We start from the raw sequence: 23322 nt of genomic DNA, 5'->3' as shown, positions 1-23322 counted from the left end.
CTACCCCCCCTCCCTTTTTTTAAATCCTAGATGGCGACTGCTGTAAACCAGAGGGAAAAAAGCCTGGAGAGGTAGCCAACGGCGTGGCCTCCCGGCCTGCCTGGTGGTTGGCAGGGGCTGCCTTTGGCAGTCTCGTGTTCCTCACCCACTGGATTTTTGGAGAGGTCTCGCTTGTTTCCAGATGGGCAGTGAGTGGGCACCCCCACCCAGGGCCAGATCCTAACCCGTTTGGGTGAGTCTCGGTTTGGCAGCGATCAAGAAATTGGCTATTATGGTTGAAGGAGGAACTACTTCTTCTGTGGAGCTGCTAGATCTGTGCCAGCCAGGTGGTCACATCCCACTCTCCCGACCCAGCAGAAACATTGCCTGACATTACTGCCTACTGCGGGGAAGGAGCCAGAAGGGTGTTTGCCCTGTGCTGAAAGATTGCTAGAAAGCAGAAGATAGAGGGCTGAGGGGTGTGCATGGCTGAGTAAGAGGTTCTGGAAGCTCTTGCTTGGGGAATCTGAGGAATCCCTGCATGGAGGAGCATATCAGGGGCAGGGGAGGTATGGCATTCCCTGCCTGTCTCCTCCATACCCCTCATTTGGCATTTGGTGGGATGAGACCACAGTGCCCTGATGAGAGAGAGCAGGCTGGCAGTCTGGGCACTGATCTGTGTTCTCTGGGAAGGGGGGAAGCCCAGGGGGATCTCTGCATCCTCTGGTTCCTGCTCCAACCATGGGGCACCTGGGGAGGCCTCAGATCTTGATTTAAAGTGTTGGTTCATGTACTTGGTCCTCATTAACCCTTTCTCTAATCTTTGGCATACCTGTTTTCTCCTGGGTTCAGGCCCAGCCTTTCTTGTAAAAAGATTGGAGGATCCTTTAAAACATCGGCCTCAGATAACTGTTTGGGCTTAGGTCATGGTCTCAGGGTCCTGGGTGCGAAAGTCTGCAGCGGGCTCCAAGCTCAGCACAGGGTCTGCGGGGCCCTCTCCCTCCTCCTCGTTCCTCCCTATCTCATGCTGCTCTCTCTCTCAAATAAATACATGAAATCTTTAAAAATACCATAAAATGTCACATGGCCAATATGGACTCGAATTTAACAGTCTGAGAAGACTCAGTTGCTGAGTTTCACCTTGACCATGAAAGATCAAAGATCCCATTTATCTCAAGTCTGGGCGCTATTACTTCTGTGTTCCACATGGATCTTATATTGGTTTGGGCTCTCATGACCTCAGTGATTTTTTTTTCACCCTCATGTTGTCTCTTGGATATACCTAGAAGTAGGAGATGTATTTCCCTTTTCTATTTGGCACAATGAAATGTTCACGAAGGCACGTGCCCCGTAACATGTCCTTTTCTTACAGAGGTGTGGTTCTGCTGGGCTTGGCGAGTGGACTGACGCTCTCAACGTGTCCGTGGTTTCCCAGCTCCGGTTTAATCTGGTGGGCCACAGGTACGTGGAGTTTGCCTGTAGATGTGTCAGGCATTTCGCTCTGGCTGATGATTTCCGTGCAGGCATGTGCGCCCGGAGTGGAAGCCGACGGCCAAGGCGGCCATACCATTCTGTGCTGTTGCCAAGCGGGGCTGCGGTCACCAGCTGAATGCTGTCCCTGTGACCCACATGTCACCAGGGGGCCCAGTGGCTGCTGGCCGCAGGTTCCTGCTTCCTCCTACTCCGTTGCCTCTGTCCTCCTGTAGCTCCCTACTGCTACCTGACGCCTCTATACCTTCCCCCATCTCCCAAACAAGCCACGGGTGTTGGTAACAGCATTCCCACGGGGCTGAGGAGATGGCGCTCAGACATCACCATGCTGCCAGCCCTCCTGTCCTCTCCAAGCGTCCCTGCTTCTCTGGTTTTCAGGAACGCCCTCCTTAGCTCTCACCCCTCTGCCCAGCTTCGGGGTCCACGTTTGCTCATTCGAAGGCTGGGACCCTCTCCTCCCCGTCACACCCAGTAGGATTACAGGATACTGATGGAGACCATCCTATCTGAGGAGCAACTACTTAATTTTTATGACTCTATTTTATTTCTGTGACTGAATCATGCCACCCTTCTCCCTTCCTGTTAAAAGGCAGGAGCGGTTAGAATCAGCTTTAGTGTTGAATAAACAGCTCCCCACTCTGTGACAGGGAAACCAGCATCTTTGGTTTCTGTGAGGAGAGCGGCCCCCATACGTGTTCATTAACCAGGCGATCCCGAGTGTTCCCGGATGCCGCGTGTGGGCTCGAGACTGTGTCGTGGGGACAGAAGGTGCGGGTTGGCTAGCCTTTCTTCACACCCCGAGGACCACTCTGGCATGGAGACATACGTGGAGTCCACACAGATGGCTCCATTCCCAAGCTTAGCTGGGTCCCCATCCTCCTGGAGCTGAAGGAGCAAAGCCTGGCAGGCAGGTTGAGCTGTTTCTACTCGCAGTAAATGCGTATTTTCTGGTAGACATTCTACATGGGGTCTGTGGACGGGTGTAGGAGTAGAACACAGAAGTCGCTTCCTTCTCATCAGAGAGATGCCTCATAAGATTCCTCAAGGAAAGGGCCGGAGACTTTCGTAAATGCGGAATCTGAAGGGAACATGTACAGCCTCTCCATCTACACGCCATCGTGGAAAGGGACGCGAGGCCCACTGGAAGTTTCTCCAGCACGGATCTCGTGCCTTTTCTTCACGGGATATAAGCAACATGCTTCCTGGCAGGGAATTGGCAGTTTCATTTAAAACATGGGAGAACGGAGGTCCCCAGAAATATATAAACTGTTCATAAAAGGACAGAAAAATCGTGACCCTCTCGTGATATGCTGATACTTATATCCCCGGAGAAGTAGAGTCAGACCTACTCTAGTTTTGCTGTCTCTCTGAAGTATTAAATAACAGTTTAAAAAGACCTCAGGGGCAAGCAGATTTGAGGCTTCTAATGGGCTCTTTGCAGTAAAGAGGAAAGCGGGGCCACAATGCACGGGCTTCAGCTCTGCCTCTGCTCACCTGAAATAAGTTGGAGCTCACACAATTATCTAGAAATGGTGCCCCCCTTTCACTGTGACCCACCTCTGGAAACCGTCTCATAAAGCAGTGTAGAAAAATAAATCTTATTGTTTTCATTGTACAGTTAAAATTTGCAATCCAGTGGGTCTCAGCATGAAATAAATGACGGCAGTGACCAATAGAATCTTACAAATGCAAAGATACGGGAGCTTTAAATCTTGGTGGCAAATAAATTATTAAAATCAAAGTCCTATTAAAATAAAAACAGGTGTACCAAATGCATGGAGAGGAGCCCAGTGTACTATATACAGTGGTCCTATGATTTTATTGTATGGAAAATTTGATCTATTGAAAACTAACACATTAGTTATTATAAATATTACTGGAATATTCAGTTACTCTTAATTCTGCTTCGTATCTTAGATATAAAGATTTGGAGGAGATTACTTGGAAGGACTCAGCCTCAAACACAAAACAGCTAAGATATAGAGTTAAATGAAAAAGGCAGAGTGATTAACAGTGTGTGTCAAATGCCACCACTGGTATGAAGAAGGGACGGAAATGCACACACATGCATATTTTTTTTTATCCATCAGCAGATCTCTGGAAATCCAGAGGCAGTGGAAATCCAGAGACAAAGACAGTGCTAACAATGGTTTCCTCCACTAGGGGGGTCTAGTGGGTGACGGGGCCAGAGAGACTCCTCGTCACCTTTTGGAATTTCGGATTTTGAATTTATAACCTATTTAAAAATACAAGTGTAGTGGATTTAAAAATAGATAGCCCATTTAAAAATAGAAATTAAAAATAAAAGCAGTGACAGTCAAGGGAATTTGAAAAGATGTTTTCTTCTCCTCCAGATAATTCTTTGTGGTAAGACAGAAACAACAGTCATTAGAATGTCTTTCGTTGAGGATATCAACTCAGGATTCATTCTTAAAAACAAAAAACAAAAAACAAAACAGCCCTCGTAAGCTGGTAAACAGGAAAAATTCGCTCACACTAATCATCAGAAAAGCGAAACTCACAATGTGATACTGTTTTCATCATTAATTTGGCAAAGATTTTTGGAAAGAAATAATTTTGGCAGTGTTCACAAGGTGAGACTTTTGGCAAGGTTTCTGGAGGAAAGATAGATAGAGGAGGAAAGAGGAGGAAAGAAAGAGCCTCTCATAAGCAGTTGACTATAAATAATGGCTCTTTAAAATGCTTTCATCTCTTGACATGGTACTTGTACTTTTAGTCTCTTTTTAAAAGAGTATTTTAAGGAGATGATAAAAAATGGAGTAAGAGATTAGCTGACAAAAAAAGATGTTCCTCACAGTGTTGGAAGCTTCGTAAATGGCCAACAGTAGGAAAATGGTGGCTTATTCTGTGGAGTATTTGCCCAGAGTATAGTATATATACAGTATATATACACAAAAAATGTTAAAAAAAAAACAATGTTATGAGAAAACGTAAAATATCATCCTCAACATGTGGTTTGATTCCATTATCATAAAAATACTTTTATATATACATAGAACAAGACTTAAGGGAAAAATACATAGGAGCATTGGCTGTGATTGGCTTGGTCTTAAGGCAATCCTTAACTGCTTTAAAGTTCTGTAGTCTAAAAAAATTTTTACAGTAAATCGTCATTACATTTGTTGATTTCAAAAGAAAATAATTTTTTGGTTACTAAAAGAACCATTGTCAGATCTAAGTATTACAAGGTCTTGCTGTGGAGTTAACTTCTGTGGGTTGGAGAGGGCTCTGGGATCTGGTTCTCGCATTCATCGGGGTGATGTTCTTTTTGAAGTGGGGACGGGGAGGGAAAGGCAGTCCCACAGCATTGCCCGGTCGTGTTACAAGTGGGACTCTTGGATGGATGAGCACGGGGTGGGGGTTGGGGGGGTGTCCTGGCGGGAGCCACTTCCTGCTCCCTACTCCTTTTCTGGAGTTTTTGCCCCAGCAGTGACTGGGACATCATGTTAGAGACATCCTGGAAGGATGGGTCACGGTTATACATCGACTGAACCATCTGTAGAATGTCACATTTGACGGAAAGGTGTTACCCTGAGGGATCCCCAGTGGGGTACTGTAAGACCCTGACCTGCTGTTTCAGAACTGATCTCATGGGAACTGGGAGAAATGTTATGCGGTCAGGTCGGGCTTAGCAAACTAGCAGACATTTATGAGTTACCCGCAGGGGACCCAGCAGATGGCATTGCCCTCAACACCGACTAGGCTGTCCGGTCGTGAATGAACCGATAGCAGAATTGCTAATGCCTTGACCCACTCATCCCATCTCGGTCACATCTTCTTTGGGGCACATGTGCTTGGGAAAGCCCACTTACCTATTGCAGGGCAAGCGGTGGCATTTGAGCGGATGGGAAGTCCGTTAGAAAGTTCCTTAACAAAAACATCCTACAAACCGCGCCGACTTGCCATGTTTCCTAATGTCCTGGATCTGGCTGGCTAAATTCAATGGACATATTTTTCGTATTACGGATTATTTCAGGGTGTTTGTTTGTTTTGCTATTAGGATCTTAGCACAACCTAAAAATGCCTTTTTCTCTCCTCCTATACCTCCTGAAGAAATAGCTCTGGACTGAGAATTACTAGACTCACCTTCTGCCTCCAGGTTTGCAAGGAACGAGCCGTGTGACCTTCAGGGAATCACGTAACTGTGTGAGACCGCTGTTGCTCCTCAGTCTGCCAGCTGGACCAGTATGCCCTCGAGGTCCCTTTGGGATCTGAACAGCTGTATATCAGTCATCCTATAACCTCTTTCTTTCTTTCTTTCTTTCTTTCTTTCTTTCTTTCTTTCCTTCTTTCTTTCTTTCTTTCTCTCTTTCTTTTTTTTAGAAAATGGAAGAGATTCTTCTGCCTTTTTGACTGATTCTTTTCCTCTCTCTGTCACCAACAGGAGCAGCGTCAGCTGCGGGCCTCCTGTACCTGCCCACGGGGGCAGCCGCTGTTTCTGGCTGTGTGCTGGCCGTCTTCACAGCGTCTGTATGGCCTCATGTGCTTGGACACCTTCTTAGCTCAGGGGCGAGCCCTGGGAAAGCCATGACCACTGCCATGATATTTTATCTTCTAGAGATATTTTTCTGTGCGTGGTGCACAGCTTTTAAATTTGTCCCAGGAGGTGTCTATGCTAGAGAGAGATCTGATGTGCTTTTGGGTGAGTATATTTGAAAGGTCTGGATTAGAGTAACTACTTGAAAATACCCTTCAGGCTGACTAGGATTTAGCATTTTATGTGCCTGGTGAGCTAACTAGGATGATCTTACCTTTTTTTTTAAATTCAAATAGAGTCTCTTGGTAAAAATAAAACAACTGGAAAAATGTCTAAATTGCTACTTAAAAGATTTAGTTCATCAGTGAGTTTCAGTAATACTTTTTTTTTTAAACTGAGTTTTTTTCTTTTTTTTTTTAAATTAACACATAAGGTATTGTTTGCTTCAGGGGTACAGGTCTGTGATTCATCAGTCTTACACAATTCACAGCACTCATGATAGCACATACCCTCCCCCATGTCCATCACCCAGCCACCCCCATCCCTCCCCCCACACCCCTCAGCAACCCTCAGTTTGTTTCCTGAGATTAAGAGTCTCTATGGTTTGTCTCTCTCCCCAGCCCCCTCTTGTTTTCAGTAATACTTATTATGGCAAAGGCCTTTTAACCAAATTTAATCCATGGTAGGATATAAAGAAATACTATGTAACAGTTGTATTACAAGCTATGTCAGGGAAAGGTACGATCATGGTGTGCTCCTTGCTCTTTTGGTGTTGGCTCATAAATATAAAAAGGAATTGTGACTCTTTTTTGTGATTCCCCCAAATCTTATCTATGATTTTTTTTTAAGGATTCTATTTATTTATTCGACAGAGAGAGAGCACAAGCAGGGGGAACAGCAGGCAGAGGGAGAAGCAGACTCCCTGCTGAGCAGGGAGTCCAATGTAGGACTCGATCCCAGGACTCTGGGATCATGACCTGAGCCGAAGGCAGAGGCTTAACCAACTGATCCACCCAGGTTTCCTATCTATGATTTTTATTTACCATATTTTTTTTGCCAATAAAATATAGCTTAAATGCATGAATCTTAGTATAAATGATAAATTCCCAAATCATAGAATAAATATTTTCCATTTCAGTGGTTAAAAACTGTGTACCAAAATGAAAATTTCATAAACTTAGCTCAGTTGAATATTTCAAAAATCGCCTTCCGTAAAAGATGAAAGTACTGATGAATACAGACATATACAAATCAAATGTCGCCTGTCATTTTAGTTTGAGTAAAACATGTCAAATGCTTCCAGGATAAAAATTGTGAAAAACTGAGGAGACAGAACATGTCCATAGGGGATTCAGTCCTTGTTTGTTAACAAATGCATTTTCCCATTTGTTCATTTATTCATTAAAAAAATTACTGGCTCCTGCATGTGCCAGGCACAGTGCCAGGCGCCAGGGATGGAAGGGACACAGAGTCTGTGCTGTCAGCATAGTGGGGACAACACCATACAGAAAAGTAGACAAATACGGAATTACAGTTGGGGTGAGTGCTACAATTCCACCCGTAGTTCCCCCTTGGGCCCTCGGTATTTTTCCAACAACTGTACATTTTCACGTAAACTTCTCTACATCCTGAGCTAGGCATCTGGCAGGAAAGGCTGACTTGGAAGCTTTTTTTTTTCTTTGAATTATATGAAATGTGTAAAAACAACTGAGAATTTGCTATTTCTGGTAAATACCCGTGCTCTCATCCACTTAGAGACATGCATTGCTGCATTTCCTCTGCAGTAATCTTGGCTTTGCAAACTGTGTATTTCTTCTGGTTTCTTTCAGGTGTGTGTACTCTGTCCTGCTCTGTCTTCTTGTCCAATGCCCTGCTTTTTTCTTACTCCAGCTTGCTTAGGGGTCTGCCATATGGAGAAAACGAACAACAGTAAGAGCCATCCTAAGCCTAAGTTCATTTCTTTGGAATGTTATGAATGACACGCTTTTTCAGTTTTCTTCTCGCTATTTATGGGACTGCAGAAATGGCTTTATTATAGCTGCATACAATGAAACTTTTTTTTTTTTTTTTTTTTTTTTTTTTTTTTTTTTTTAGTAAGAGTGACATATTGATAAAGCCACAAAAACTAAGGCAGGTTGGTAATGTTCAGCATAGCTTTTTTTTTTTTTAAAGATTATATTTTATTTATTTGACACAGAGAGCGAGAGATCACAAGTAGGCAGAGAGAGGAGAAGCAGGGTCCCTGCTGAGCAGAGAGCCCGATGTGGGGCTTGATCCCAGGACCCTGAGATCATGACCTGAGCCAAAGGTTGAGGCTTAACCCACTGAGCCACCCACGTGCCCCTAGCATAGCTTTTAATTGAATTAAAGAGAATCTGTATTAAATCAGAAACTAGTAATACATTTACTGTCAGGCTTACCCTGCCATTTCCTGCAAGTTGCATATAATTTTTTTTGGCCAGCCTTCCACCAAAGTTTAAATTCTATTTGACATTTCCTCATATAGATATTGTTTAGTCATACCTCTGTCTCCATTCTTATTGTATGACTTGAGAAGGATGTAAACTTTACATACAAGTTACATCGTAATGCATCCAAACGGAACTCCACTTCCTTGGCCTGCTCTAACGGGCTCAGCAGGGTTTCTCGGATGTCTGCTCCATGAGGACCAACACCCCAGGCCAGAATTACAGTCACAAACATGGCCGGATTCAGAATCTACCTGTCTTCCTCTTGTACTCCTCAGCCTGATGCATTCGAGGTCTTTTCAGTGCTGAAAACTCAGTCCCCCAAAGCAGTTCAAAAGGCTCCTTTCTCTTGTACTCCACCCTCCCCTGCAAAATCAGCAAAATCCCCAACCTAACAACGGGGAAACCCTCAGGGAGTGGAAAGACATTCCTCATCAAGAATGGGCTGGGGTCTTCTCATTTAAAGCAGGGTTCCTAGAGCCCTAGCTCATTTCTTAGGATCAATCCCAATGATCAAAAGCACTACTAGAATAATTGCTTAGGTACTGAGATAAATGAAGCCGGTTACTGAATTTTCAGGGTACGTCCACTGAAATGCAATCTAGGCTCCTCGAATTTACCACGGGGAGGATTTTTGGCTTAAAATGCAATATGTTCTTGCTTTCTCTTTTAACAGGGACAGTGATGCTAATTATTGGCCTGAATATGCTATTTGGTCCGAAGAAAAGCCTCGACTTTCTTCAAGCCAAAAATAGTCCTAAAGCACTTTTCAGAAAGAGTGAAAAATACATGAAACTCTGTAAGTTTTGCTTTCTTTCTTTTAAAGCACTCAATTATAACAACATTTTCAAACATATATGAAATTAAAGAATATAATGAACCCTCCAGTACCCTTCACCTGGTTCCAAAGATTACTGACATTTTGCCAGTGTTGTCAACAGCTGTCTTCTTACTGGTTTTGGCGACATACTTTGAAGCACATCTCAGACAGCCTCTCATCTCAACCACAAATGCACTGCTTTAGTTTTGTTTCACTTCTCATGTAGATAATATCATTTCACAGGTAGAATTTCCCAAATGCTTTGTTCTTACGAGAACTATTTCTATTTCAGACTATTTCTTTTCATTTCTTGTTCTCCTTTTTGAGGGAGCTTAAATATGGTGACATTCAGACTATTGATGAATTAGAAATTCAGAAGTGAAGTGAGTTTGTTATTTGGTCTAATTTCAAATGAGCTGGATTAAGTAAAAATGTTTATTGCAAGGACAACGTTTGCAGATAGTGTATTAGGATACAGCGCACTCCGTAACTACACAGCACTATGCAGGATACGAAGACGTGTAAAAACAGGTCTCCATCCTCCGTGACTTGATATTCTTATAAAGACGACAAAATATTATAGTGTAAAGAGAAAACAATAAAGCTAAATAAAATTGTAATATATTCCTAAAAGAGATGTCACAAAACAGCAAAACCATTATGTAAACACTTTACATATGTTCCATCATAACTTAAAAAGATTATATTACAACTTTGGGGATATTTTAAAAATTTATAGTTTTGTATTGTGTGTTCTTATGTTTTTGGTATGTCTTTTTTTTTTTTTTTAGTATGTCTCTTAAAACTAAGACTTGGTAGGTTTTGTTTGTTTTTAATCCTGACAGTCTTTGTCTTTATTGTTGCCATTGTTGTTATTAGTAGCAGTAGTAGAATTAAGAACCAGAACTCTCTAGGTCACTCATCAGATTGAAGCATTTGGAACCATTTATTTATGAAGTTGTTTAGACAGTTCTGTGTAATTTTTTTTAAAACAGACTTTATTTCTTAGAATCACTTTTGGTTTGACCAGAAAGTACAGTAATGCCCCAGATACCCTCTGGCCCCACATACAGAAGCTCTTTCTCACTATCAGTAACCCCCCGACCCGGGTTTATTATTACATTTTTAATTATTACTATTTTTTAAAGATTTGTTTATTTATTTATTTATTTAGAGTGGAAGGGACAGAGATAGAGAGAATCTCAAGCAGATTCCGCACTGAGCATAGAGCCTGATGCTGGGCTTGATCTCATGACCCTGAGATCATGACCTGAGCTGAAACCAAGAGTTGGATGCTTAACCGACTGAGCCACCCAGGCACTCCTATTTGTACATTTATTATAACTGAGGAATGTACATTGACATTATCATTATCATGCAGAGTCCGTGGTTTACTTTAGGGCTCGCTCTTACTGTCGTACATGCTGTGGGTTTGGACAGACGTGTAATGATCTGTAGCCATCATTATAGTGTCATACAGAGTAATTTTACTGCCTTAAAAAATCCTCAGTGCTCTGCCTGTCCAATCTTCCCTGCCTCTACCAATGGCAACCACTATCTTTGTCTCTTAGAAAAATGAATAGATTTTATTTTTCAGAGCAGTTTTAGACTTACAGATGTATTGAGCACAAAGTACAGAGTTCCCTCTCATACACCCCATCACACCCGCTCCTCCACAGGGACAGTTTTGCTGTCCCCACTTTCCATCATTATTGACATCTCGCATTAGTGTGGTATGTTTGTTATAACTGATGAGCCAGTCTTGATGCATTATTAAGTCAAGTCCATAGTTTAGAGTCGAGCTCACTCTTTTTGTTGTATGTTCTGTGGGTTTTGACAAACGTCTAATGGCATCTCTCCATCATTATGGTATCATCATACAGAATATTTCCGCTATGTTAAACATCCCCCATACTTTACCTGTTCATCCTTCTGTCCTTCCTCCAAACTCTGGCGACTACTGAATCTTTTCACAGTCTCCACTGTTTTGCCTGTTCTGGACCATCAGTCTCGTCTTTCAGCTTGAAAATGTAATCTAGGGGCACCTGGGTGGCTCAGTGGGTTAAAGCCTCTGCCTTCGGCTCAGGTCATGATCCCAGGGTCCTGGGATGGAGCTCCGCATTGGGCTCTCTGCTCAGCGGGGAGCCTGCTTCCTCCTCTCTCTCTCTCTGCCTGCCTCTCTGCCTACTTGTGATCTCTGTCTGTCAAATAAATAAAAAAAATCTTAAAAAAAAAAGAAAATGTAATCTAGTGTTGTTGTGATTTCTCATGCCTTATTATTTCCTTCTGTCATCTTACTTTGCTTTTGCTTTTTCTACTTTCTCTAGGTATATTTCTCCCTCTTCTTCTTCTTGCTTTCTTTTGCATTGACTTAGTTTTCTTTTTTCTTTTTTTTCTTATCCCCTCCTTCCTACTCCTCTTTCTAGTTTGGAAATTATACCTTCAAGTTCTATTGTTTTAGTAGTTGGTTTTTGTTGTTGTTGTTGTTGTTTTCATTTTTTTCTGTTTTGTTTTTCTTCTCTCAGCTCATTAAAGATACTGTTCTGTTATCTGGCTCCCGTTCTTGCCGCTGAGCTGTAAGCTGTCATGTGATCTCTGCTCCGTTGGAGATCATCTGCCTTTTTTCTCTGGCACCTCTTAGGATTTCTCTGTTTTGGTGTTCTGGAGTTTCACTGTGATATATTTGAATGTGATTTCCGCCTTGCCCATCCATCCCGCCCCCCCCCACACAAAACCACCATCTTGCTTGTTAGTGTTTGGGCTTTCTGAATCTGAAGAATCATGTCTTTTATCGCCTCTGGAAAATTCTCAGTTTTATTTCTGCAAATATTGCCACTTTCTCATTCTTTCCCTTCTTCCTTTTTGACTATAGTTGGATTGTATTGGATCTTTTTAGTATTGTCTCTGTGTCCCTTCACCTCTTTCATAGTTTCCACCTTTTTTTTTTTTAATTTTATCCACTTATTCAACAGAGAGAGATCGTAAGTAGGCAGAGAGGCAGGTAGAGAGAGAGAGGGGGGAAGCAGGCTCCCCGCTGAGCAGAGAGCCCAATGGGGGCTCGATCCCAGGACCCTGAGACCATGACCTGAGCTGAAGGCAGAGGCTTAACCCACTGAGCCACCCAGGTGCCCTACCTTTTTTTTTTTTTAAAGATTTTATTTATTTGACAGAGAGAGACAGTGAGAGAGGGAACACAAGCAGGAGTGGGAGAGGGAAAAGCAGGCTTCCCACTGAACAGGGAGCCTGATGTGGGGCTCGATCCCAGGACCCTGGGATCATGACCTGAGCTGAAAGCAGAGGCTTAACGACTGAGCCACCCAGGTGCCCCTCCACCTTTGTTTTTAAGCTGTCCCTTGCACTAATTCTCTATTCAGCTTTGTCTACAGCTACCTTTCTTGTCCACTGAGTTTCTAATTTCAATGATTCTATTTACTATATAATTTTATTTTTATAAGTCTCTTTTATTTCTTCACACAATTTCCTAATTGTTAATTTAATCTCCTGTTTCTTAGTTGAATACTCTGTTGAATACCCTCTTTTATTTTTTTGACACGTTAAGCATGTCTATTTTGTATTCTGATTCTAAAAGCTGCAATATCTGAAGTATTTGTGAGTTTGATTCTGCAGTTTTTTTTCCCCCTGCTGGTTTCTGCTCATGGAGACTTGTTTTCTTACATACTATTTATTGTATATATTTATGGTTCTTGGAGCATTTTCAGGGAAGATCCCTTAAAACCAGAGCTGCAGAGACGCCTGGGAGGCTCAGCTGGTTAAGCATCTGCCTTCGGCTCAGGTTATGATCTCAGAGTCCTGGGATCGAGTCCTGTATCGGGATCCCTGCTCAGCAGTGAGTCTGCTTCTCCCTCTTCCCCTCGTGCTGTGATCTCTCTTGCTCTCACTGTCTCTCAAATAAATAAAATTAAAAAAAAACCAAAAAAACAGAACAAATGTGATTTGCAAGTGTGGGTAATGCATACATATCACACATGAAAACTAACCCAGGAATTAGACATTTCTCCTTTGCATAAAATCCTTGACTAATAGACTTAATAATTTCATAAAATTATTATTTTTCACTCAAGTATAACATACAGTGTTGTATTGGTTTCGGGTTTACAGTATAAGGATTCAACAACTCTATCCATTATTCAGTGCTCAACACACGAGCATTCTTAATCCCCATCACCTGTTTCATTCACCGCCCCCCACCTCTGGTCTGTTCTTCTATAGTTAAGAGCCCGTTTTTTTGTTTCTCTCTTCTTTCTGTGTTGATTTGTTTTGTTAAATTGCACATATGAGTGAAATCATATAGCATTTGTCTTTCTCTTATTTCACTTAGCATTACTCCCTCTACATCCATCCATGTCATTGCAAATGGCGAGATTTCATTCTTTTTCGACTCAGTTATATTCCATTGTGAATAGACATACCACATCTCCTTTATTCATTCATCTATGCAAGCTGGTGCAGCCACTATGGAAAACAGTATGGGGATTCTTCAAAAAATTAAAAATAGGGGCGCCTGGGTGGTTTAGTCAGTTAAGTGGCTGCCTTTGGCTTGGGTCATGATCCCAGGGTCCTGGGATCGAGCCCGTCCTAGGGCTCCCTGTTCTGTGGGGAGCCTAGTTCTCTGTCTCCCACTCCCCCTACTTGTGTCCCTCTCTCGCTGTCTCTCTCTCTCTGTCAGATAAATAAAATCTTAAAAAAAAAATTAAAAACAGAACTACCAGTAATTCCTTCTCTGGGTATTTACTCAAAGAAAATGAAAACATGATTTTGAAAAGATCTATGCACCCTTATGTTTATTACAGCATTATTTACAAAATATTTTTAAAAAGACAAACCTCATTTCTTTTAAACAATGATTTCTTCTTTCTGTTTAGTTTTGTGGCTGCTTGTTGGTGTGGGGCTATTGGGATTAGGACTACGGCATAAAACCTACGAGAGGAAATTGGGCAAAGGGGTAAGTAATGAAAACTTTTGATACAGAACTTTATATGGTATGAATGCATATACATGCATATATTTGTACACTTTTCATTATGCCTGAACTGTAGATCTGCATCTCATGACTTCAGAGCCCTGTAAACCATCTCTCGAAGCCTTAGGTCATAGGCTGATAACATAATAGAATTATTTCATGAATTTGGGTTCTTGGGATAGACCCATTTATTAAAGGCAAGGTGCTAATAATTTTGTTGAATGAAATTATATTTTCCATATCCCATATATATCCCATATTTCCATATTCCATGATTTAACACATCTAAACTATGAAATAAAGAACTATTTTATAATGGGCTTTTTTGTACTGTTTGGCAGATACTGTTGAAGGCAACAATATGAGAGCCTGATTTAAAAACGATCTTATAGATAATTCTTGAATTTGAAGATTTGGGGTAGCTTGTATATTGATGGGCCATGGAAGTTTTCTGGTCTTCCTTTTCCCTCTTGCTGTCTACAGTTTTAAATGCTTTCTGGTCCCTTTCTCTTCTAGATAGGGGGGCAGAAGGAAGGCTAAGTTGCAGTGTTGTGGTTTCTGCTCTTGTGAAGTCTGATGTGTTTTGTAACAGAGTTACAGTTTTGACTAAAGCAGAATTTGAGGGTTAACTTTGAGTTTTAGTATTCTGTATTACCAGGCATATTTTTTTCATATAAATGAAAAGCTATACCGAGGACAGAGACCAGGCTTCTCTCATTTACCTTTGTGATTCCAGCACTTCACAAAGTGCTTGGCCTGCATTCAGAACTCAGTAGCTGTTTCTTTTTATCTTTCTTTCTTTCTTTTTTTGGTAACTATTTCTTAGTAAGTAAGTAATTCATTATATGGTCTCTCTCTTTTGTCCTTTAATTGTTAGTTGTTGTTATTGGAACATAATGTCAGTCAGAAGAAGACCCCTAATGTCAGCCAGGGACTCTTTTTAAAAGGAGTCATTCATTTCAGTTGGATTTAATACCTGTTCTTTTCATTCATTCATTCATTCATTCGTTCATTTGGTAAACGCTTACTGAATGTCTTTTGTGTGCCTGGTTCCAAGGAAATAGGAGTAAACAGGTTGGACCAGACTCCTACCCTCATGGAACTTATATTCTGGTAGGGGAGAAAGATGGTATTCCGGGGAGCAAATAAAGACCATCACGTTAGGTCAGGATACTCAGAAGCAGACAGGATTAAGGAGTAGAGAGGAAAATGGTCTGGGTAGTTAGAGAAGGCTGCTCTGAGGACGTGATGAGATTTGAGTTGAGACTTATTCACAGAGCCGGGGGAAGAAGATTTGGGCAGAAGGCACGTGTGTACAGGGCTGAGGGGAAAGAAGCGTGGTGTGTCTGAGGCCCACCAGTGTGGCCAGTGTGGCTGGAACTTGGTGAGCAAGGGGAAGAGTGGGAGAAGATGAGGAAGGAGAGGCTGGGCTGGGTCCTATCATAGTGGGCCTCCCAGAGCACAGTGAGGCATGTTCATTTAATTTTTCTTGCAGTGGAAGCCACTGGAGTATTTTGAGCAGGAGCATGAAGAAACATGATATATATGTTTGTATACACACACACACACACACACACACACACACACACACACATTCTGCTCTGTGCAGAATGGATTGTAGAGTAGAAGCAGGGAGAGAAGTTATTAGGCTTTTTCAGCTGTTCAGGAGAGAGACCGTGGGAGTTTGGATGGGTGTGGTGGGCAGTGGAGTTGGAGAGAAGCCGATAGACTTAGAACATATAGTTGACCCTTGGACAACACGAATTTGAACTGCGCCAATAGACTTACATGCAGATTTTTTCCAATGAGTGTGTTGGAACATTTTTTGGAGATTTGTAACAATTTGAAAAAACCTGTAGGCAAAGTGCACTACCTAGAAATAATGAAAATTTTCAGAAAAAGTTGTGTTATGAATGCATAAAATAGCTACTAGTCTATCTTGTCATTTACTAATAAAGTATACACAAATTTATTAGAAAAAGGTAAAAAGTATCAAAACTTGTGTACACAAACCCAGACCTTACATGGCACCATTTGTAGGGGAGAGAAAGGTAAACAAACACAAAGGTGCACTATTAAATCCTAACGGCATAAAATTAGCTGTGGTACATACTGTGCTACCATAACAATTTCATAGCTACCTCCTGTTGCTGCCGCAGTGAGCTCAAGTGTTGTATCAGCTTAAAATGCGGTGTGATGCTAATCTCCAGGTGAGCAGTTCATCTCTCTAGTAAATTTCTTATCACAGTAAAGTGATCTCTTGGGGCACCTGGGTGGCTCAGGCAGTTAAGTGTCCGACTCTAGATTTCAGCTCAGGTCATGGTCTCGGAATCGTGGGATCGAGCCCTACGTCAGGCTCAGACAGAATCTTCTTGTCCCTCTCCCTCTACTCTTCCCCCTTCTCTTTCTCTCTCTCTCTCACTGTCTCTCAAATAAATAAAATCTTTAAAAAAAGTGATTTTTTGTCGTTCTCATGTTTTTGACTATAAACAATACCGTAGACCTTGAATAACACCATGGGACTCATACAAAGTGTCACTAGTGATGCTGGAAGGGCTCCAAGAAGCAGAGGACGGTCATGACAAGGGAAAGTTGAATTGCCGGATATCCTACAGATTGGGGTCTGCCGCTGCGTTCACCAGCATCTTGCGAGAAATGAAGCCAGTGTAAGGGCCACTGCAAAAGAAGAAAAGGGAATTCAGGGGAGAAGCCGTGGAAGTTTGGATGGGTGCGGTGGGCAGTGGAGTTGGAGAGAAGCGGATAGACCACACAGTGTGTACCATAGCCACACCCGCAGGCACGGAAACCTTGCACTTTTGGCAAAATACCTTTTTATCTCATACTGAAAATGCAACTTTTGTGTGGGTGCAGGTTTGCTATAAGAAAGGCATACCTCTGGACTAAGGTGACTCGAGAGAAAGTGAAATCCTTATAGAACAACAAAGCAAAAGGAAAGTGAAAGATCTAAAGCTGGAGAATTTAATTTTAGAAAGGTTTGGCTTAGAAAAATGTCAAGACAACAGGGGAAGCCACTTCTGCCCAGCAAGAGGCAGAGATGAGTTCGCAGACACCATTCAGGAAGTCACTGAGGAGAAAGGATACCTGCCTGAACAGGTTTTTGATGCAGGTGAAGGTGCCCTATTGTGGGGAAAAAAATGCCACAAAGGACATCTGTCAGTATGGAAAAGAAGCGAGCACCAGGATTTAAGACAGGAAGGGCTGCGCTAACGCCCCTGTTCTGTTCACATGCAACTGGGCTTAGTCGAGGGCTCTCTTTTTCCCTAAAGCTGCTCATCCTGAGCCTTGAAGAGAAAAGATAAACACCAGCTACCAGTCTTCTGATTGTACAACAAGGAGGCCTGGGCACGGAGAGCCATTTTTCTGGATTGGTCCCATCGATGCTTGGTTCCCGAAGTCAGAAAGGACCTTGCCAGTATGGACAACCTTTTATAATTCTGTTGATAGGAGACGATGCCCCGGCCATGCAGGACCCCGTGAGTTCAGCACTGAAGTCATCGAAGAGGTCTACTTGCCCCCCACGCACGTCTCTGATTGAGAGATCAGGGAGTCATACGGCCCTTTCAGGCCCATTACACACGGTGTTCTGTGAACAATTGTCAACACTGTGGAGAAGAACCTGACAGGTACGACGTCGTGGAATTCTGGAAGAATTACACCACCGAAGAGGCCATTGTTTAGCAAAAGCCCTGAAAGCCATCAAGCTCAGGACAATACATTCCCACTGGAGAATACTGTGTCCAGATGTCGTACGTGACTTCGCAGGATTTATGACAGAGCCGGTCAAGGGAATCATGAAAGGGACTGTGGGTAACGGCAAAAATGGCGGAGGCTGAAGGGTGTCAAGATATGAATCTTGGAGAAACTCAAGAGCTGACAGGCAGCACACCAGAAGAATGCCCAGGAGATGGCCCGATGGAGATGGGTGCTTCTGCACCAGTGCCAGGTGATGAGAAAGTGCTGGAAGCAGCAGTGACAGAAAACAGACTGACATGAGCCAATCTGGCAGAAGGGGTCTGATTATGCAAGATGGCTTTTGATTTCTTTGACGACAGACATCCTTTGATGACCAGGGCATGGACCCTAAAGCAGATGGTGGAATCCAAGAAGGATTGGACCACACAGAAACATTTTTAGAGAACTGGAAAAGCAAGAAAGTCAGACAAAAATGATGGTATATTTCCAGAAAATTACTCCAAGTGGGCCTGCCTCTCCTTCCTTCTCCTCCACCTCTGGCTCCCCTGAGACGGCAAGACGACCCTGTTCTCTTCCTCCTCCTCCTCCTCAGCCTACTCGACGTGAAGACAAGGAGGATGAAGACCTTTCTGGTGTGTCACTTTCACTTCATCGATTGAAAATAATCATCACGCTGTACACTTAATAAATCTGTTGTGCGTGTGTGTGTCTCTGTGTGACAATCTGATACGTGGACGGCAAGAACTGTATGAGACCTTCGAGCTCGTCATCGGCATTGTCGCCCAAGTATTCATCACGTAGAATGGTGTGTACAAGACTCACATGGAAGTGGACAGCCTGTCCTTTTGTAGGGAGCAGGTGAGTGTATCTAATGTAAAATTAATAACATCTTCATTTTCCTACTGTTCTGTAACTCTGCTTTCAAAGAATTATATTACTGTACAGCATGCCTCTTTCCCTCTCTCTCTCCTAATTGGAGAAACTATGTATCAATCTATCATTACAGGGAAGTGTATTTTTTTAAGTGTAACAGTGTTTCCAATACCGCATTATAATTATGGCTGCAATACTGTGTGCCATAAAAATTTTACAACGATTCATTCTTCAGCATATAGGCTAGGCTACCGTGAAGCAATCATATCGATTACACTAGGTTACCATAAAGCAAACATTGCCGCTTCTTCATTCTCAGTGTATGAACTGTTAGAGCTGCAAGCAAATATGAAGTTGTTTTTCACATTATCTTTTCATTTTTTACGTCTATTGTTAGTAACACGTGTACCATCTGCAGTGATACAGGGACTGATACACGATTCATACTGTAAACAGACGATGTAAACTTACAGTATCAACAACCAGAGTCCAGGACTGTAAATGTTTTCTCCCTTCCCTATGATGTTCTTAATAACATTTTCTTTTCTCTAGCTTACTTTATTATAAGAATACAGTATATAATGTACAAAATATGTGTTACTTGTCTGTTAGGTTATGGGTAAGGCTTCCAGTCAACAGGAGGTGATTAATAGTTAAGTGTAAGATAGTCAAAGGTGACACTCTCCTCAAAGGAGAGTAAAAGGTGACAAAGGTGACAAAGATTCCCAACTGTGCAGGGGCACAGCGCCCCTAACTCCCATGTTCCAGAGTCAGTGATATTCTGAAAGTAGAGTTGATAGGATTTGCTGATGGATTTGATGTTGCTGGATGGGGAAGTCAAGAATGACTTTCATGCTTTGGCTTGAGCGACTGGGTCGAGGGTGGTGGCATTTATTGACAGGGGAAGAATGAGAGAATAATGGGTTTTGGAGTGATGAAATCCAGGGTTAATGGTAGTTAGAGTTCTGCGAAAAGGGATAGCTTGATGAATATAATCACGCCTCTTGAAATTCATGTTGATGGTGCCATTCTCTTTATATGATACTCAACTGAATAATCTTTCCTGCATAAGGATGGAAAGCCCAGCTTACGGGGCCGGTGAACACTGAGCTGTTTATGTTACATAGTGGCCCCTCCACTGCAAAGAGGTTGTTACTTATCTTTCTCCCAGTCCGAAGTTGTATGGTCGACTTTAGGTTGCTTTTCCAGTTGTGATGATGGATTGGTTCTCGCCATACTCTTTCTTAGGATCCCTGTTATAGACCAGTCAGGTACTCTTTTGAGATGGATGGTTTGGGTTGGGCAGTGATTCTCTGACTCAGCCCATGGACCCAAAAGATGAAGTCTCCGAAAGGGCTATACTCCTGAATGTTGGCCTTGTGAGAACAGTAGGGGGATAACATGTGTGACTCGGAACCAGCAGACTGCTTTATAGATCCGTTGAAGGACTCTATGTACCCCCCTTGGATCTCATTCCTCTCCTGTGCAAGGGTAGCCTCTATCTGGAATACAGTGTTTATCATTTTCATACATTTCTTTATATTGTTACTACCTATGATACAGCCCCAGATGATACTGCTTTTCCATGTTTTTGTTGGTTTTTTTTTTTTTAGATTTTATTTATTTATTTGACAGAGATACCAAGTAGGCAGAGAGGCAGGCAGAGAGAGAGGAGGAAGCAGACTCCCCGCTGAGCAGAGAGCCCGATGTGGGGCTCAATCCCAGGACCCTGGGATCATGACCTGAGCCGAAGGCAGAGGCCTTAACCCACTGAGCCACCCAGGCGCCCCTGCTTTTCCATGTTTTTGACTTTACCTAAATGTAAATGACTTTACCTGACATATACATTTTGCAACTTACTGTTTTTAACTTAAAATCACTTGTATAAGACTCACCCATATGGAAATACGCAGCCCTAACTCATTTACTGGGGCTGTGGACTATTCCATTTTACATATGTGACACCACTCACTCACCCATTTTCCTATTTTCCTATTGAAACAACAGCCAGGTTGCTTCTATTTTCTTGCTATTATAAACAATGCTTGTTATAAGTGCTCACTTTCCAAATATTCCTCCTAACTTCTAAGCTCAAGCTAGAAGTGCACAGAAGATTTATTATGAGAATATCATCTAGCAAATAGCTCCCTATTTTTATGAATTAAATGTGGGCAAATTCACTAAGAAAATTCCTTTGCCAAAATATGAATTTTGGAAGAAACTGTCATTGTTCACAGTCCTCTTAAATTTTTTTTTTATTTTTTATTAACATATAATGGATTATTAGCCCCAGGGTTACAAGTCTGTGAATCACCAGGTCTACACACTTCACAGCACTCACCATAGCACAGTCATCCTAAATTCCCCTTAAAACTATTCCTCAGGCACCAACCACAGAGGTCTCAGCCGCCATCTGGCCTCTTAGGTTTGGCTACGACAATGAAGGATGGTCCAGTCTAGAAAGATCGGCTCAAGTACTCAATCAAACAGGTAAGTCTTTCCCTGGAATTAGTTCCAGGTTTTGAGAAACTGCTATTGTTAATTTTTATTTTGAACAAGATCATAAGGGGTGCCTGGGTGGCTCATATGGTGGCTGGGTGGCTCATAGGCAACTGCCTTTGGCTTGGGACATGATCCCGGAGTCCTGGGATCGAGTCCCACGTCAGACTCCCAGCTCCATGGAGAGTCTGCTTCTCCCGAGATCTTCTCCCCTCTCATGTTCTCACTCTCTCTCAAATAAATAAATAAATAGGATCTTAAAAAAAAAATCTATGAACAAGATCATAAGTAATAGGAGGAGGGTTTGCTGGGTTGTAAACTAGTCTCTTAGAAAAGCTTTCCTCTGGGAGACAGCTGCAGAAGGATGACCACATCCATCTTTGAAAGCGATACATTCAGTTGGTTCTGAGCAAAGCCTCCTCCGGAGTATCTGCGGGGAGTTCTTGTCCTGCCTGCGCTCTGAGAGATACTCCTGCTGCTGGCTTCTGCTGCTTAGGAACCCACTGCTGGTGATCAGAAAGCAGCTGGATTAGAAGGCAGACTGGGTCAGAGCGATGCTCATTTGTAAAGCGGATTCTTCTCAAGAGCCGAAGCGCCAGTTTTTAAGTTTCTGTGCTCTGGGGTGTTCATCCGTGTAGGAAGCATCCTCTCCCAGATGCGGGAAGCGGTTCACAGATCAGCTTCTCGGAGCGGGGAGCAAGACACAGAAAGGACTAAACTGTGCTGCTTATTCCTAATGATGACCGCGTCTCTGAGAAATTGCTGGGGGTCTGTTCAATTCTAATGTCACTGAGAAATTTCCATGAACCTTCGTCCTGATTGTGGGCTTCCGTGGCACCTCTGGCCAGGCTCTGAAAAACCCAGGACGAAATGCTGTTGCATACACTCTGGTATTTCTGAGCGTCATTTGGCTATTTGAGAAAGGCATTATGCTTATTTGAAATTTGGGGAAAGAGGTTAGAAATACTTGAAAATTTAGAAACTATGCTTTTATCCTCTCCTGAATGTCTTCAAGGTATCCTATGTTCTAATTACATTCTAAACATGGGGAAATCTCCTTTTATAGCTCAGGTTTGATCAGCTTCACATTAGTGACTCATTAGAAATTACTTTGTGGGTTTTTTTTTTTTTTTACTTAGGAGGAAAGGCAAAGAGTTTAAGAATAAAGTTTTGCTAATTGCTTTTGCACAGCTGTGGTTACTCACTGTGTGCATTTTTTTTTCCTTAATAGGTACAGATTTCATAACAATTTTGGAGAGTGATGCCTCTAAGCCTTACATTGGGAACAATGACTTAACCATGTGGCTAGGGGAGAAGCTGGGTTTCTATACTGACTTTGGCCCAAGCACGCGGGATCACACGTGGGGGTGAGTGTACCTTGGGAACACAGCCCCGAACACCAGGCGGCCCTGGCTTCGAGTGGAACATTGATGTTGTCATACCTTCGTCCTATGAGTATGTCCCAGGAGACTTCCTGGGGGGATGAGGTGTGGAAGATATGCACATTCTGTGATTGTTTGAAAGGTGTCCTGTTGCTGGATATTTTCAGTTCTTCAGCGTTATAAACCGTTCTGTGTAGGAGCTGAGGTTTCAGCACTAAGCCTGTCTGACCCGATGCTGGGTGCATGGGGCTCACGTCCCAGTGTGAAGAAACAGAAAACAAACACGTACACACGGAGATAAATAAGAATTTGGGATGGTGGTGAGTGCTAGGTAGGAAAGGAAAGTGACTGGGGGGGTTGCTGGGGGATGGTCAGAATGGTCACTGGAAAGGCCCTGCCATGAGGAGGACCCAGGATCCAGCCTTGGGAAAAGGCCAGAACTGTCAGTGTAAAGACTGGAGACAGGATCAGGCATGGTGGACCTGAATGTGGGGCCTGAGGGGGAGCTGGTAAGAAATGAGGTCAAGGGCAGGCTCCTGATCTTAGAGAGCCCCGTAGTCCATGCTGTGGACTGAGTAATTCAGTTTTGATGGGGGAACCAGTGGCTGGGTTTTAGA

The 23322-nt window shown here is 42.7% G+C and overlaps 1 protein-coding gene across 3 annotated transcripts in view; it reads left to right on the top strand.

Annotated features, from left to right (window-relative positions):
* CWH43 (cell wall biogenesis 43 C-terminal homolog) overlaps positions 1-23322 on the top strand; it is a 54314-nt gene that overhangs the window by 9120 nt on the left and 21872 nt on the right. For 2 of the 3 annotated variants that reach the window (XM_032851983.1, XM_032851986.1), the window contains exons 5-11: positions 31-232; positions 1352-1440; positions 5876-6133; positions 9113-9235; positions 14140-14219; positions 21209-21314; positions 22555-22690. In XM_032851983.1, the coding sequence (XP_032707874.1) occupies positions 31-232; positions 1352-1440; positions 5876-6133; positions 9113-9235; positions 14140-14219; positions 21209-21314; positions 22555-22690 (994 nt within the window). The remainder of the gene's footprint in view (positions 1-30; positions 233-1351; positions 1441-5875; positions 6134-9112; positions 9236-14139; positions 14220-21208; positions 21315-22554; positions 22691-23322) is intronic. The other variant, XM_032851990.1, reaches the window with a different exon arrangement.

Source organism: Lontra canadensis, unplaced genomic scaffold, assembly GCF_010015895.1.
Source record: "Lontra canadensis isolate GAN:19392208 unplaced genomic scaffold, GSC_riverotter_1.0 scaffold1, whole genome shotgun sequence".
In the NCBI taxonomy this organism is placed as follows: domain Eukaryota; kingdom Metazoa; phylum Chordata; class Mammalia; order Carnivora; family Mustelidae; genus Lontra; species Lontra canadensis.
The sequence above is the reverse complement of the archived record's forward strand: the minus strand, read 5'-3'. Positions and strand labels throughout refer to the sequence as shown.